This window comes from Ursus americanus, chromosome 16, assembly GCF_024610735.1.
Source record: "Ursus americanus isolate L20-20 chromosome 16, mUrsAme1.1.p, whole genome shotgun sequence".
NCBI classification, from domain to species: Eukaryota; Metazoa; Chordata; class Mammalia; order Carnivora; family Ursidae; genus Ursus; species Ursus americanus.
This window is the reverse complement of record NC_142142.1, coordinates 10,500,958-10,518,923: the sequence shown is the minus strand read 5'-3', so window position 1 is coordinate 10,518,923 and position 17,966 is coordinate 10,500,958. Positions and strand designations below refer to the sequence as shown.

Genomic DNA, 17,966 nt, shown 5'->3' with positions numbered 1-17,966 from the left:
AAGGTCCTGGGATTAAGCCCCATGTCAGGCTCCCCCACTCAGTGGGGAGTCTGCTTGTCCTTTTCCTCCTGCTTGTGCCCTCTCTGTCTCTCTCTCAAATAAATAAATAAAATCTTTTTTTTTTAAGATTTTATTTATTTATTTGACAGAGAGAGAGAGACAGCGAGAGAGGGAACACATGCAGGGGGAGTGGGAGAGGGAGAAGCAGGCTTCCCGCTGATCAGGGAGCCCGATGCGGGGCTCGATCCCAGGACCCTGGGATCATGACCTCAGCCGAAGGCAGATGCTTAATGACTGAGCCACCCAGGGACCCCAATAAATAAAATCTTAAAAAAAAAAAAAAAGAGTATCTAAATGGCCAATAAAAGCATAAAACCAGAAAAGTTACACAATTAGAATAGTGTATGAAGAAATGTAAATTAAAAACATAGTGCAATACTGCTGCACAACTGGAATGGCTAAAATTTTGGAGAAGGATGTAGAGCAACTAAAAACCTCACACTGCTGCGAGGGATGTAATTGGTATAACCATTCTGAAAAACTATTTGGAAGTAACCACTAAAGCTGAAAATAACCTATGACCCAGCACTCGATTTTACTCCTAAGTATATACCTAATAGCAATGAAATGCATACACGTGTTCACCAACGGACATGTCATTAGGATTAATACACTACTACATGCAACAATATGATGGATCTCACATACGTAATGCTAAGCAAAAGAGGACATGCCATATATATATATATATTTTTTTTTTTTTTTTTCCAAAAACATGCAAAACTAATCAATGGTGCTTGAAGTCAGGACAGTGGTTCTCCTTGGGAGGCGGGAGTGACTAGAGGGAGAACACAGGGGTGCTGATAATGTTCTACTTCTTGGTCTAGTTCCTTTGAAAGTCATCAGGCTATTATTTTTGCCCTTTACTGCAAGGTGTGCTCTATCTCAATAAAAAGTAACGGAACTATATTTTTTAAAGACCCAATAGCAGAAAAAATACAGCATCTTAAAAGGAGGAGACTGCAGCAATAAATCAAATAAAGGTACGTCTTCATGATATAAATTTAGGTCTTGAAGTCTAAAGGTGTTGGAGGACCTTCCTGGCCTTCAAATTATACCACCTGAAAAGGTAGCCATTTACTCTCTTATGTGCAAGATCACCTCTCAACAAAAGTACATGTGCCCTAGATTATGACATGGTATAATTTCAAATTCTCACTCTCAGAGTAACAAAGCACCACAAAAAGCATGAAATAACCACCCCTTTCCAAAGTGAAAAAAAGAAAAGACTTGGTGAATATATCTGAATAGTCATATTGCATCGGGGAGAGGGAGGACTTGGGGGCAGCTGTTGTATTAAATATTTGTAAATACTTCTAAAATAAATTAAAAGCCTTTGAAAGTGAGAGTGGTGTCCTGAAGTTCCTTCATACAGTTGAATAGATGACGTGGGTTTCTTTTCTAAGCCAATACAACATTAATACAGCACAGCTATTGTCAGTCTTCTCATTACAATGACCTTCCTTTATACTTTCATGAAATAGCTGCCAAACAAAGAGCGGTAATTTCTGAGTTGGTACATTCAGACACAGACAGATACAGTCTGCCAGACATTCAAAGATTTTATTGCCTAATAATGTTATTGTAAAGACCCAGATGATTTTTATTTATATTTAACCTATACACGTCAGCCCATTTTCTAGACGGAACAAATTATTCAAGTACTAAGATGATCTAGGGACCTATACCATATTTACTAAAAGTACTGTGGCAGACCATCAGGATATTTATGGCTTTGAAAAGTTCACTGCCTACTCACTACCCACAGGAGAATCCAAACTCATTATTTAGCCAGGACAACTTCTCTATAACGCTGCTCAATGACTGCTTTTTTATTAAAGAAACACACTTGTACAAAGAAATTCCAAACATTCAAACGATCGCTGTTCTTATCACCCAGTAATAAATGTATGGTCATAAGAAACAAAATGGTAATAGGATAAAAATAATTTTTTAATGATTTTTTATTATATTATGTTAGTCACCATACAGTACAAGGATAAAAATAATTTTTACAAATGATAATATTAAAAAAAAACATAACTCTTCAAAAAAAAAATAAGAAACACAACTTAAGAATTCATAAAATTTTCTCAAAACATACAAGATAACTCTTGGGAACTGCATGCTGATTTTAAAAGCAGCAGTTATTCCTCAACCCAATAAACTCTCTTTCCCTGTCTAATTCACCTCTACTCATCCTTCACATCTCAACTTAGAAATTAGTTTCAGTTAGAAACCTTTCCTAGCCAGCTTCTCTTAAAATGAGATAAATACCCTACATGTTTTCAAGAATCCTGTTCTTCCCTGGTACTAGAATTCCATGTGTTAATCATCTTAGCCTCCCTCCATTTCTTGTAGTTGACTAGCCAAAAGTCAGAAAACCCCGAAGACGATGCGGTTTAATACAGGGTAACATAATTTGGCATAATTAAGAGAAGCCAACTCTCTACTCACATACACACACCCATAGAGATGAAATGTTAGTTTATTTGGTTATAATTCAACTGAAACATAAACTTTGATAATCACGTAGGCCCGTAACTCAAAAGAAGTATACCGTTCGGTCAGTTTTTTCCCAAGATTTAAAAATAGCTCAGGCAGTTAAAATTCCAACCAAAGTTTATGATTCTGATAATTATGTCACATGCTTTCCCTAAAAACACATGCTCTAGACTTTTGCTTATTCAATTACAAGGCCCATCACTGACCTCTACTAGACCTCTAGCAGACATTGAATCGGTTCAAGAAAGGAAGCTGAAGGAAGCGTCATTAAGGGAGGCAGCACAATGCTGTAAAAGAATGGGGCCCTCCAACGTTGATTTGACCAGTCACAACAGGCCTGAGGGCCTAGAGCAAGTTTCTCAGCCTGTCTGAACCTCAGTTTCCTTAACTATCAAACAGGCATATATCTTACCTGTAGCACTGCTATCAGGATAAGAACCAATGTACATCATGCATCCAAGAAACAACTAGAATCATAGGTGGGTACTTTATAATTGATACATCTTATTTATTAAAGAAACACACATGTACAGACAAATTTCAACACACACACACACAAACTACCACTGTTCTTACTCCCACCATGAGATTTTAATTTTGTAATAAAAGTTTAAAAACTCCCTTTTAGTAAAAGTACCTAATGATCAACTTTATAATTGTTAAAGATAGGTACATATGGGTTCTTTACATAACTCATCTGTACTGTTGTGAACATACAAAATCAACTTTAGAGAATTTAGTTACTTACATTCTTACTGCTTCAATCATTTTAGTTATTAACCAATGACCCTTCAATCTAATCTCCTCCTGAACAACAACAACAACAACAAAATCCAAAAGTTAACAAATGGTTTGGAGAATATGGCTGGCTGAAGCCAGAGACCTTTAAAGTTGAATTGTACACTGACAACTAATTGCTCGATGTTAAATATATCTCAGAAAAAATCATGACTCTGACTTGTAACTTGGAGACACATCTCCACCAACTAGCCTGTCGAAGGTGGATTATTCAGTTACTCAATGCAACAGGCATTTATTGGACTTCTCTGGGTGAAGCACTGTGCTAGGGACACTGAAAACAGAAAAATGAATACGTTCAGTGTCTCTGTCTACCAGACAGTGTCTTTGTCTAATTTTGTGTGACCTGTACCTATCTCCTTGCCCAAATCTCTTTCCTGCTGGGTAGCCCTTGACCATCATCTCCTATCTCTCTAGGTCATTTCTGTTGCTGCCCTGATGCTCAGTTCCTCTGTCCCTGCTGTCATACTCGCCTAGCAAGATCTCAAACCACCCCTGCTCACCCCATCCCACCCCAGCCAGACTAGCTTCTTGGCCAGTTCTTAAAGACCTCAGGTACACTCCTGCCTTTGTACTTTCCTGCTTCCCGGCCTGCAACAGTCTTTCCCCACATAAGAACATAGCTTGCTCCCTCACTTCTTTCAGGTGTCTGCTCAAATGATCTCATCTATGTGACATTTCATCTATGTGACTACCATAGAAAACCAGCACCCAGCCCTGCCAGATACTTTCTTATTCCACTTTATTTTACTCCATTATTTTTATTACCATCTAACATAGTCCAGTTTATCAGGAATTCTAACATGCACTTTCCTTCACATTGTAAGATGAATTTTAATTTTGGAAATGTTAAGATCAATAAGGTTCTACTATTTTTGACCGCCAGGTGGCAGTCACCAGGTGTCACTGCCTCTACACGGACAACCTTAAAAATAGTTGTTCTTAAACTCTTAAATTAGGCATGCTGAAGTCAGGCACACTGTCCACCCTACCTGTGCTGAGTTTAATTGCCATTTAAAATATCTCTCTGGGTTTAAACTGAAATAAACAAACAAAACCTTGTATATAGTATCTATCAAATTTTTAAATTCAAAAGGTTAAAAAAGCAGATTTCAACAAAGTAGAGCAACCCAGTACTCTCAAAGACTGCTGGCCGCAAGAGTGTAAATGAAACGATAATTTGGAAAAGCTGTTTGGCAATATATACTAAAGTGGATCATATGAATATTCCCTGTAGGTCCACTCCTAGGGATGTATCATATTAACAGAAATGTACACATAGGTTCAATCAACAGATATACAAGAGAATGTTCACATCAGCACTATTCATATTAGCTCAAAACTAGAAACTAACCAAATGCCCATCAACAGAAGAATGGATAAATTCTGGTACGTTCACACGATGCAATATTATAGAGTAAGCAAACTACAAATATACCCACAATATGAATGACTCTTACAATATACAGTTGAGACTCTTTCAATATAAAGTGCAAGTCAGACACAAAGGAGTACATACTGCATGATCTCATTTCTGTAAAGCTTAAAAGCAGGTAAAATTAATTTATGATGTTAAGTCAGGACAGTAGCAGTCACTGAAGAAGGCATGCGGGGCCTTCTGGGGCACTAAAAATACTCTATTTCTTGACCTGAATGCTGGTTATACCAGGATATTCAATTTCAGAAAATTCATCAAACTGTATATTTAAGAACTGTAAACTCTTCTTCATGTACATTAAACTTTAATAAAAAGTATTAAGTTTTTGTGTAGGCAAAAAGGCATAGACCTAAAGCAACGAAACATGAATTTAGTATCAGAGAAGCAAATACTTGTCAATGAAGAAAAAAACCTCATCCACCCTTTTCTATAAGACTTAATGAAATTCCCACAGATTGAGAAAGCATATTTATATTTTGTTACTGAGATACAAAAGAGTCCCATCACAGGTCAGCAATATACCTAAAAGAAGGAAAGATTGCTAAATAAATACCTTGGAATGGGTAAAAGAAATCTCAAAGTAACAAGAGGCTAGGAAGGTCGAATCGCAACTCATTCGGGACTATTACGAAGGCCCTGGGTTTCAATTTATTTAGAAGAGTCTGTTTTTCTTGCTGAACATAAAATAATGGTGAATCATAGAACTACCTTGGCTTAGGCTGTTTTCTTTTCTTACTTGTTTGCCAAATATAAGCCACGCACAATGACTACAGAGGTTATAAAGATGAAGCATACAGGTTCCTGTCTTTATAAGGTTTATCATATATATTAAAGAACCTAAGACAACCGTATGGACAGCTATTACACTGCTTTAGAATGGTACAAGTGGTGTAAGTACAAAGTCCTTTGTTTTTTTGTTTTTTAAAGATTTTTATTTACTTAGAGAGAGAGACAGAATAAGGGCAGGGCAGAGGCAAAGAGAGAGAGATATCTCAAGCACACTGCACGCTGAGTATGAAGCCCCATACAGGGCTCGATCCCACAACCTGAGCTAAAATCAAGAGCCAGTCTCTTAACCGACTGAGCCACCCAGGCGCCCCAAAGTTTTGTTTTTTCAAGGCACACAAAAAGGGAAACCTCTTCCAGCTAATGTTATAGATCGTAAGAAAGCTCTTCAGAAGCATCCAGAACCGTGCTGTCCAATACAATATCCATTAGCCACTTGTGGCTATTTAAATTAAAATTAAATAAAATTAAAAATTTAGTTCTCTGGTATTACCCAACTACATTTTAAGTGCTCAGCAGCCACACGTGGCCAGTAGCAAAGTAGCGGGCAGAGCACAGAACACTGGCAGCACTGCAGCACCACTCTGCAGTACCTAAGAGTGAGAAAGATGCAAGGAATAGGCACATAAGGACAACTTAATCCTTGGGTGAAAACATTCTTTTTAACCTTGTGTCCATTTTCCATGTTTCCTTTGACATCAGAATGGCAAAAGCAGCCACTCTGGTCTGGGGACCAAGCTAAAAATATAAACCTAGGGCAAACAGTTGAAGCCTTGAAGTTATAGGAGTAAAAAAAAGAATACAAGCTCACCAGAGTCCAACTTGGTTCACCAGAGTGAAAATTTATCCAAAGCGTCAGCTAAAAATACATGAAGCATTACTTTGCCTAATCTTTAATAGCGAACTGAGGATTGGGGGTTCAGGATATAACTCAGAAGTCAGTCAATAGACATATTTATGGAGGAATCCATTCATTAAGAAACATCTGCTGGGCACCTTCTATGTGCCAAGCACATACGGCAACCAGGAGGAGTCAGAGCTTTAAATCACTGACTCCATTCAGCAAATATCACAACAGCTTAAGAATCACCAACTCCTAAGCATGGGAAAAAAAACACACAAATTTTGCTCATCCATGGTTCTTCAGAAACAGCAAGCAGGGAGGTAACAATATGCCATCTCCAGCATATTCTCTGAGGGTTGTTGACTCCTGGGGTGCTCAATGCCCATTAATCTGAACCAGTCACAATGACTGAGCAAAAAACAAAGAAGGAAGAGTCCTTTCCAAGAGAAAAGAAGAAATGAACTGCAGTTTATCAAACGTATATTAAGCTATAAAAGAAAGAAAAGACAATCCTTGCCAGAAATATCATAACCTCAGAGGAAACAACAACAAATCCACATTTATCCAACAACTCCCAAGAAGTACACTGGGAGCTAGAGGGACATAAAGATATTTACGCAGTCTCCTGACCTCCAAAAGTGGTCATCTACTTGGGGAGAGGAAACCGTTCACCAACAATCACAATGGACTCAAATGCTGCAAGTGGGATCCCCAGGAAACAACTGCAGGACAAACTGTAACCTGAAAGGACCTTGGAAGTCTTTTGTCCAAATCTCTCCCTTGTCTGAAATCCATTCTGCAGTATTTTTATAAAACATTTATTCAACCTAAGTACACCAGGGATGAAGATATCACAACCTCACAGATATTTCAGAAGCATCAGAAGATGGGAGCCAAAAAGAGCTGGAGTTAACATTCAAAGAGATGGTGTTTAGAAATATGAACTTGAAAGTCAAGCGAAGAGCAAGTAAATACAATACAATCCTGTAGAACGATCCACTAAAGTAGGACTATTAGCACAGGGTCCACTATGACATGAATCCAGAGAAAAAGCAATGGGATGGTGTAAAACCATCCCCAACTAGACTTTTGACTATCAAAAGGGGGGTAGAATAAACCAAGGTGAAATTCTATTCTATCTGCCCCTGCAACTACCCACTCTTCCCCAGCTCTCCGTGGTCTGTAGGACACTTCTATTTCACCTGAGCCAGGGGAGGAAGAGAAACTAATATTGACTCATTAGCTACTATGTGTCAGGTATGGTGCTAGTCATTTCAGGTCATTTACTATACGGAGAACAAGAGCTCTTCTGGTGATTGGAGCTCCTCAGAAACAGGCTCAAGGAACCTGTCAGGCCTAGGATCCAAATTTATTATTCTATTTTAGAGACATTTAGGAGGCAGCTTTATAAAGAGAAAAGAGTAGAAGAGACCTGAAGACAGAGGTCTGAACTTAGGATCTGGGCCTACAGTTACACAACTGCAAGCTGTTGGGCGTCTCTGGATGTCAGTTCCTTAAGACCTACCTCATCTCCTTACAGGTTGTTCTAAGGATCGAAATGGAACACTTATGTAAAAGGATTCTGCAACCATAACACATCACTGACATCCATTTATTCATCTAGCAAGTATTTACTGAGCATCTATACTATTCTGGACTCTAGGCAAGGTCCCTGCTCTCGTGGAACTTAACATTCCAGTATGGGGGAGACAAGTAATCAACACAAACAAATGAGTGAACAAGAGTTTCCAAGAGTGATGACTGCTCTAAAGAAAATAAAACAGGTGACATAAAGAAGAGTGACTAGGAGAAAGGGGACCACTTTCAATGGAATAGTCATAGAAGCCCTAACCAAAGTTCTATAACTGAGACCTCAAAGACACCTTCAGCCAAATGAAGAGCTGGGGAAACAAGTGTTCTAGACATAAGAAAGAAGACAAGCTTGGCGTGTTTGAAGCACTGAAAAAATGAGGTATGCCCGGAGCACAATGAGTAAGGAAAAGTATTAAGAAATGAGGTTGAAAAAGTGGACAGAGGCCAAATCCAGTACAGTCTTGGCCACTAAAAGAGTATTATAATTCCCACAAAGTCCTTTTTTTTTTAATCGACATGGCCCAATAAACTGAGCCATTTATGCAAATATCTCGTGTATATATTATCCAAAGCAGGACGCTTCCAATTTTCTACTTTAGCACTGCCACCCCCAAAATATAAGTGGGAGGATCCTATACAATGGTCCTGGATATATAATTCTTAAGAACTTTATCTAAACAAAGACATCATTTATTATGTTTGGTAAATCAAATAGTCAAAAAAAAAAAACCCTATAGTGAATAGAACTAACAGAATTATAGAATATAAATAGAAAAAAAAACTGAAGCTTTTAACAGAAAAAATATCAGTTCATTCAGCAAATATTTATCAAGGACTTACTATGTGCCAGGCATGTTCTAAGTATGAGAGATACAGCAATGAATAAATCAATGAAAATTTAAGCAAAAACTAAGCAGAAGATTTAACTGTAGAAGTATCAAAATAAATACCAGAACTGAACTTGAACTTATGTCTCAGCATTTTCTGAAACAGGAGTTATAGGCTTAGTCAAGTGTACCTGTCAGAAAACAAACTTACCAAGGAATTCTTAATCACTTCACTTCTATAAAATTCTGGAAAAGAAGAAAAAAAAAACAATAAGTGATATGAAAGAAAATAAGCTCATTAACTCTTAATCCTGTAAATTTTTTAACGTATGTTCCAGTAAAACATTTAAAACATTTTCAAGGGATCTATTTTCTCTATATCTTTATTTGCTAAATAAATAAATAAATAAATAAATAAATAGGTCTCAAAGGAAAAATGTTAATAAAGAAAAATCAAAACCTGTTAAGATTTAATTTAGTAAACTTTACCCCAGATTCAAATTTGAGCCCTTAAAAATTTAGACTTTCTTCTCTCCTACACTACTGGCACTCCACAAAAACTGATTCCATATGCTTCGTTCTTCTCAAACATCTCTAATGATTATCCATTGTAGTACTGTGGAACGGACACTGATCTAGCAACCAGGTAACGTTCTAGTTCTACTGTCATAAGCATTCTGTCTTTCATTTCCTTGGGCCCATTTTTCATTAGACAACTTAAAGAATTAGACTAGTAAGCAAAGGTCCTCTGTAAGCATTAAAGCTTCATGATTCTACAGACCTTCATGTATATTGTAAATGTTACAAACATAAAGACACAATCAAAAGAGAGAAATGTGGCAGAGGCTTAAACAAACATTGCCTCTTCTGACCCTGCTGAAGTCACCATCATGATGCTCTCTGTCTCTGCAGAGTCTACAGGACCCTCGTATCCTTGTGTTGCTATAAGACAAATTTCCCAGGTGTGATGCACGGACCACTGGTACTTGACATGATGTTAGACGATACACGGACACACTTTATTTTTTTCTTATATATTTAAATTTATGTCTCATATATTCCTCAACCCCTAATTGTAAGCTCCAAAAGGACAGAAGCATTTGTTTTACACAACTGCTGTGTCCTCAGTGCGTAAAACCATTCCTGGCACAGAGTAGACACTCAATAAATAACTTCTTAATTGAATGAACTATTTTACTTAGACATAAGTTTAAAAACAATGAACTTAAGGGTCACCTGGGTGGCTCAGCCAGTTGAGCATTTAACTCTTGATTTCAGCTCAGGTCATGATCTCAGGGTCATGAGATAGAGCCCCAAACTGGGCTCTGCGCTCAGCGGGGAGTCTGCTTGAGATTCTTTCCCTCTGCCCCTCTCCTTGCATGCGTGCGTGCACACACATGCACAGTTTCTCTTTCTCAAATAAATAAATCTCTAAAAATTGTTAAAAATAATGAGTTTTAAAAATACATATTAAGTATGTAATGGTATAGATGAAACTCAAATATAGTGAAACATGTCAAAGTCTACTAACAACTGAAGCTGAGGAATAGTCAGGCAATAAATGAAGAGTAGGCCTAAACATAAAATGCTTAGGGCCAAGCTCTTCAGGTTAAAGCACTTCTTGATAAACATACTATCTATATGACACTATGTTTGTCTTTCCTAAAAAAAAAAAAAAAAAAAGATATGGATAATCATTTTATTTTGTGGTGAGATAGTCACTATGTATTAAGTTAAAATAAAAAGATAAGGTTCTAAGAATTTACAACAGATCCAAATTTTTATAATTATGTTAGTAATGTTTATCTTAGGTGACAGGAGTAGGCTGTTAACTTTTACTTTCTGCTTGGCAGTTTCCTATTTTTCTATTTTGAACAATTATTTGAAATAAGAAAAGGGATATTCTAATTGTTTTTTAAAAGGACCGTCTGATGAACATTTAAGTTACTGATAATTTTTAGATATTTCAAGTAATTTTATAAATAAACAATCATTCAGAGATATATATCCTAGACACTTGGATCTAAACATTTAGAAGTAAAATGCACTATAAAAGGAAAAATACAGTTTGAATTTGGTAGATAGCACCATATTGTTCTATGAAAGTGTTGTACCAATTTACAATCCCACTTATGAAAATACCTGTTTTCCCAACACTGGGCAACCCTAAGTATTATTCATTTCATTTCTTCCCAAATGATTAACCAAGTATTCCAACCATAAATTAACTATAAAGATGCTTGTGTGTAGGTATGTATATGTGTGTGTGTGTGTGCACATGTGAATTCTAATTTATATGCACCATGTTTAGCTTTAGGGGGAAAGAAACCTAAAAGGGATAAAAAAAATTGTTTTTTATTTCAAAGTACCTTCACTTTATAAAAAAAAAAAAATAATCCTGAATTTTTTTGCAAGCATGTATTACTTTAAAATCAACGGAAAAAAATACAGATGCTCCTCTTTTCTTGAGAAAGACAGAATTCCTCAGTTTAATCTGCAAAGTATCTAAATTAAACAGTTCCCAAAACATGTATCTTCAGCTCTAAGAAGATGACTAGTACCATTATTTCTTCCAAAACTTTGCTGACTGAATGACTGTATGTATAAATGAAACTAAACAGTCTGCTTTCTCCATTACACCTTCAAAATAGACCTGCTAACCTAAATGGCAAGAGGTCCACAAAAAAGCCATACAAGAAATCATGGAGTCTGAGGTAATTTCCAATATGCTAAACATGGTCCTACACTGTCCACCATTCTGTTACATCTAAAATATTGTCAATAAAATTAGCAGCATGATACAAAACATAATAGTGAATGTAGGAGAATTTAGAGTCAAAAAATAGTTCCAGTCCCCAGTCCACCTACGATCTTCACCCTGGACAAGTAAGTTAACCTTTTGGGTCACACAGTTTACCTTTCAAAGGATAATGACAAGTGGAAAATAACAGGGTTATTGTGAGGCTCAAATGAAAGAGTGAATTAAAAACACTTTTTAAACTGTAATTTTTATTAACATAGTTCTATTAATTTTTATTAATTCAATTTAAACAAAACTATTTCAAAAACATACCATCCAAGACCTATTTCTACATGAAAGGGCCCTTTAGATACAAATGCTTCTCTATCCATGCTAAGTAAGACCTAGAAAAACAAAGCAATCAGAGATTGCAGAGCATGGTTCCAGTGGCATGTTTTGGCTGTTATGCAGCATTCCATTCATTTAACAAATGCTTTTTTAGTACCTCGACCTCACTCATAAAAGAGGAAATACAAACAAACTATACCATAAAACTATTTTTCACCTATCAGATTGGCAAAAATTCCAAAGTTTGATTGCACAGTCTGGTAGTGAGCCTGTGGGAGAAAAGGCACTCATACCTAGCAAGTGGGAATGTAAATAAAGACAGTTTTGCAATATCTACCAAAACTATAAGTACACATCCTTTGTTCCTTCCACTTCTTGGAAATTTACCCCACTGCTCTACTAGCACTCATACAAAATAATGTACTTACGAAGTTATTCAAAGCAATACTGTGTGCATAACAAGACTAGAACACCCTAAATGCCTACCAAGAGAAGCCAGTTAAATAAATCACGGTACACCTATTTAACGCAAAACCATGCAGGAAAAAAACAATTAAGGAGGCTCTGAAAAATTAGGGAAGCTATCTATAGAAAAACATCTGAGACATTTTAGGTGAAAAATGCAAGGCATAGAAATATATATAGTTTGGTACTATTTTTATTTGTATTTGCATAAAGAATTCAGAAAGGAGAAACAAGAAATGTAGAACAGTGGTTATTAGGGCGGGGTAAAAAACGAGGGAGACGGGAGGTGAACTTTAAACCTTTATATATTTTTCGAACCATGACTGCATTAGCTATTCAAAAATTTAAATGAAAAAAAAAAAGAGGGCTTAATTTATGCCAAGCGTTGTTTCAAGTGCAATGAACAAAACTAACCTAAAATTTTCTGAATTATATGGAGTTCATCTTCTCATGTATTTGAAATAACTGGTTGGCATTCCGGGCACTCACATTTCATGGGTGAAAAAAGAACTATGACTGAAGAACAAACTTGATTTTATAAAATTTCAAGCTTAAGAGGAAACCACGATTAGAACATAGCTCATCATCCATTAACACAAAGCTTTGTTCTCTGGGGGTGTGATAACTTTGATCTGAACTACTTAAGGGGTAGGCAATGTCCTAAGAGCACTAAAAGATGTCAAAAGTCAAAAAATCTCACACATAACTTCTTAGAATCTGCTGTGAATTCAGCCAAAATAAAAAAGTAACTTAGAGATCAGTATTTCAAATATTCTTCCAATGAAAAAAAAACCAAAACTTTCTTTTAAAACTAAGAAATGGGGGTGCCTGGGTGGCATTGAGCCCTGCATCGGGTTCCCTGCTCAGCGGGGAGTCTGCTTCTCTCTCTCTCCCTCTCCCCCTCCCCACCGCTCATATTCTCTCTCTCTGTGTCAAATAAATAAATAAAATCTTTAAAAATAAATAAACAAAACCAAGAAATGATGTCACTACACAGGTGGTACAGGTGGTTTTGTGAGAAGAGCCAACTGGCCCTCTATCATGGTCATCCTACACCAACGGCCACATAATGATCATGAAATGAATATTTGTGCTTGTCATCACAGATCCAACAAGATAAGCTGGATTAACTAGACTTATTAAGGAAACAGCTTCCTGGCTCCTCCTATGGTAGTTAAAAGTTATAAAGCCCAACATGTGGGCCCAAAGGAAGACCATAAATAGACTCCATTCGACCATGATATTCTGGAGTAGGAGGAAGTCTCAGAAATCATCAATTCTCTCATTTTAAAGATAAATCCACCAAAGCTCACAAGAGGAACTAAATGCCCTAACCAAGGGGCTTGCCAGTTAGTGACAGACTCAACAGCACTAGCAGAGACTGTACTTCTCTGTGGTGTACCAGCTATTCTCTTGCTGTATGAATGATCATTTCATTATGAGAACTTTAAGAAGCAGTCTATGATAACTTCTAAACTCAAGGTGTAGTCTGAGCTAGAAGAAGACAAAAAATAAACCAAAAAAGTCACTTTGTTTCCATCATATCTCTTAGACAACTTTTTATAAGATGGTCATCAACCAGTCCCATGACTACTCTCTTCTTGTAAACTACTTTGATTGTTAACATTAGAAATTACCAAATACCTAAAATGTGCTAAGTACTATGTTAATTATTATTATCAAAGATAACACTGGAGCAAGAACATAGAAGTTTTAATGAAGATAATCAAGGACTGATTATACAGAAAGCCATCAAAAATTTAAAACACTCGGGGTGTCTGGGTGTCTCAGTTGGTTAAGCATCTGACTCTCAGGTTCAGCTTAGATCATGGTTTCGGAATCATGGGATGGAGCTCCCCATGGGGCTCTGCACTCAGCAGGGAGTCTGCTTCTCTCCCTCTCTCTCACCCTCTGCCCCCTCCCTCCCCCTAAGATGGATAAATAAATCTTAAAAAAAAATTTTAAGCATCTCACATAGGTCACCTGTCTGGCTCAGTCAGTAGAGCATGTGACTCTTGATCTCGAGGTTGTGGGTTCAAGCCCCACACTGGATTACTTAAAAACGAAAAAAATTTGTTTAATCTAAAAAAATAAAACACTCCGGCATTGTCATATAGTGCTACTGATAAAACCCATTACTGAGCAGTAGACCAAATGTATTAAGGTCTGCAAAAATGCTTATACCTTAAGACAAACAATAACCAAACTGTTTCATTTTCCTTCTGGGCACATCGGAAGACAACATATCCCAGTCCCCTGTTCATCTAAAAAGGATGACACTACTGATTTATGGCCAATAGAATGTAATAGAACTGATGTAGACCATTTCCGTTAAAAAAAAATCTCCCTCAAATAATCCTTCTCTCTTGCCATGCCAAAAGTCATATATTGATGATAGCAGCATTCCAAAATAGAAGGAGCCGGGATACCTGAGTCACTGCTTAGAGGACAGCTGCCAAGACTATGCCTGATAAGAACACCTACACTGGACTTAGTGTAAGAAATTTATTACATTACGCCACTGAGATTTGCAGTATTTGTTACAGTAGCTAGCATAAATCATTCAGATTAACATAGTGTTTTAAGAATTTGCAATGGTTACAATGAAAAATAAGAATGAAATAAAATTATATGAAAATGCAGAATTTAGACTCCTTTTTTTCATCCTTAAAAATTATTTTAATGCTATTTACATTATGGTGGGGGTTCTACCCTATATAATTCCTGACTGAATCTTTTAATGAGCATATATTGGTATTGAAATTAAAAAAACAAAAAAGGTGTTAATAACAACAAGTGCTTTAATAATGGTCTTTAAAAGTAATTAAAACCTGGGGTGCCTGGGTGCCTCAGCTGGTTAAGCGTCTGCCTTCAGCTCAGGTCATGATCTCAGGGTCCTGGGATCAAGCCCCACATTGTTGGGCTCCCCGCCCAAAATAACACCACTTTCTGTTTATATACATAGATCTTCAATCACATCTTATCAAGTGTTATCATCTAATCTCAGCTGTTCCTCATAAAAATCTGTCTTGCCAACTTCATAAGGCATCATCATCTCCACTTTACAGATGGGAAAAGTGAGGTTCAAAAAGCCACAATCTTTGTCCAGTGTCACACAGCTAGACCGACTATCTATGTATTTTCAATTCTAATTCAGTATTCCTGGCATACACCATGTTTGTTCCCTTGTACCACCCAACACATGGCAACTGATTATATCCAAGCACTTTTCATACAGTACGTATTCAAAAGATGCTTGTGATTTTGAATCAAATACTTATTTGGTCTACTCTCAGAACTGCCACTTATGGAGCAGTCCACAGTACAACACATGCAAATGAATTCAAGGGAACCATGCCATTCTTCTAAAAATGACCCCATATATACACAAGGAATTACAGATATGAGAAGACATAAACTGGTTCCAATTTTTCTATATTTTTAAAAATTAATTACATTTTAAAGAAAATAAAATCAGTATATATACTGGACTCGTATCTATTTTAATGATAGCTACTAGAATAAAAACACTAATAACTAACATCCATAAATAAATTTACTAATTTAAGAACTATCCAAAAGCCACGTTTCTTTTATATATGATATACGTAACAACTACTCAAATATTTTCAGACAGCCTGACAATTTGGCTTTCCAATACGCAATAACAGCAAATAGAAGAGGCACTGATACTCACTTGTGTTACAAAAGAATAAAAATGAGATGTAACAATTTGTGGGCAAGCCCACAAATTCCCTTACCTTTATATATCTTTTCAGTATTACACAAGTGAAGCGTGAAGTAGGTATCAAGGAGCTGATGGCCATTTCTATTAACTATGTTCCGGGCAGCAATGTTTCGAAGGTGTCTAAGACGTCGCTAAAAATAACAACAGCAAAGAGGGACACATTCAGCTTTTCCTCCTATAAAATCTTCTGAAAGTTACGATCCGAAAATGAAACACAGGAAGTTGTCCCCGTTATTGATTTGTTGAGCCAGTAACCTTAACCCAGTCTCTTCATATGCCTCAGCATCCCCTCTGTTACAAAGGAATTATACCTGCCCAATCTCATTTACAAGGTTGTTGTGAGCATGAAATGACAACAGATATGAAGTACTGTCGAGAGCATAAATGTTACATAAGTGCTATATATCTGTACAACAGCATTAGTATTTCCTGGAATATAAAGTAAGCAGTAATTTGCTTTCTTCCCTTCAGAAGAATAGACATGCAAGTCCATCTCATACCTACAGACAAGCAGTTTTTACATACACACACCCCTGTTGCTAGTGTACTCGAGATGCCAGGTCATCTGTACAATCAGGAAAAGATGCCAAGCCAAAACATAACTCACTGGGCACTCCAGCCAGCCAATAACCCAACTGTTGCGAGCTTAAATTAAATCTTCACCTGCCCAGCAGCCTGATCTCTCTTTCCTGATCAGGTCTCCTTCCCAACAATTTCTCCAACTAAGATGCACAAATCATTTGGAGTCCCCATTGTTGAAAAGGCGAACACTCCATAAGCGACAGCAGAAATCAACAAAAATACAAGATAACGAATAGCCAAATAAAAGCATATCAAAAAGAGAAGATGTTGGCCATGCTCGAGTCTCAGCACATCAGATCATTCCCAAAGGCTAGTTCCCTGTGTCAAATAATTATTTTCAGACTTAAAAACAGAAATCAAGTGCTCAGTTTTAAAATATGCTTAAAGCTCTCCCTTCAGGCTGAAAGACAGCCCAATCTACTCAGGTAAGCCCATCTTCAATTACACACGCAGTTAGCTGGAAAAGTACAGTTCTTTCTTTCCATGTGCATAGCAACCTAATCCTTTCTCCCAATCTAGAGATTAAGATTCTTTGAGAGAGGTTATTGTCTAATAAATTTGTTTAATACTCTTAAGTATGAAAAGGCCCAAATATATTTACAAAAAGTTCCTCAGGCTGGCAAGAACTTTTTTTTTCTTTTTTTTTTTTCTTTTTTTTTTTCTTTCTTTTTTTTTTCTTTCTTTTTTTTTTTTTTTTTTTTTTTTAGTGATCCCAGCTGGGCCCCTCCAGGCATGCTCCCTGCCCCCAGCAGCCCAGCTTCCTCTCCTCAGGCCCTTGGGGTTGGACACCCTGCGGCAGCCCTGCGGTGGCGGTGAGTGGCAATCAGTCTTGCGAAAGGCCTGCCTGGGGCAGGGAGCCTCAGGTACAGCCAGGCTGGGGGCGGTGTTCTCCCCAAGCTGAGACAGGAGTCGCAGGCCACAAAATTCCTCCTCCACCTCCTCCAGCTGTTTCATGGTCTCCTCCAGGCTGAGCAGCTTTTCCCGCTCGCTCGTGCTCTCGCTCTCTCTCAAATAAATAAAATCTTTAAAAAATAAAAAGTTCTTAGGGCTTATTCTAAAAGACTCATTTTTACACAATCTGCCAATGGTTTCCATTTCATACCCTGGATTACAGCAACTATCTCTTCTTCCTATATATTTTTCATTAGCCCTCTGGATCAAGATTTGAAATTAACAGGAAGCGCTAACCACATCTATTTTGCTGTAAGATTACAATCTTGATCCTCTGATCA

The 17,966-nt window shown here is 37.1% G+C and overlaps 1 protein-coding gene across 3 annotated transcripts in view; it reads right to left on the bottom strand.

The window, feature by feature from the left end:
• Positions 1 to 17,966, bottom strand: part of UVRAG (UV radiation resistance associated) — a 295,144-nt gene that overhangs the window by 252,167 nt on the left and 25,011 nt on the right. For 2 of the 3 annotated variants that reach the window (XM_045816174.2, XM_045816172.2), the window contains exons 2-3: positions 16,166 to 16,283; positions 9,063 to 9,097 (exon numbers count right to left, since the gene is read on the bottom strand). In XM_045816174.2, coding sequence (XP_045672130.2) covers positions 9,063 to 9,097; positions 16,166 to 16,283 — 153 coding nt within the window. The remainder of the gene's footprint in view (positions 1 to 9,062; positions 9,098 to 16,165; positions 16,284 to 17,966) is intronic. The other variant, XM_087868172.1, reaches the window with a different exon arrangement.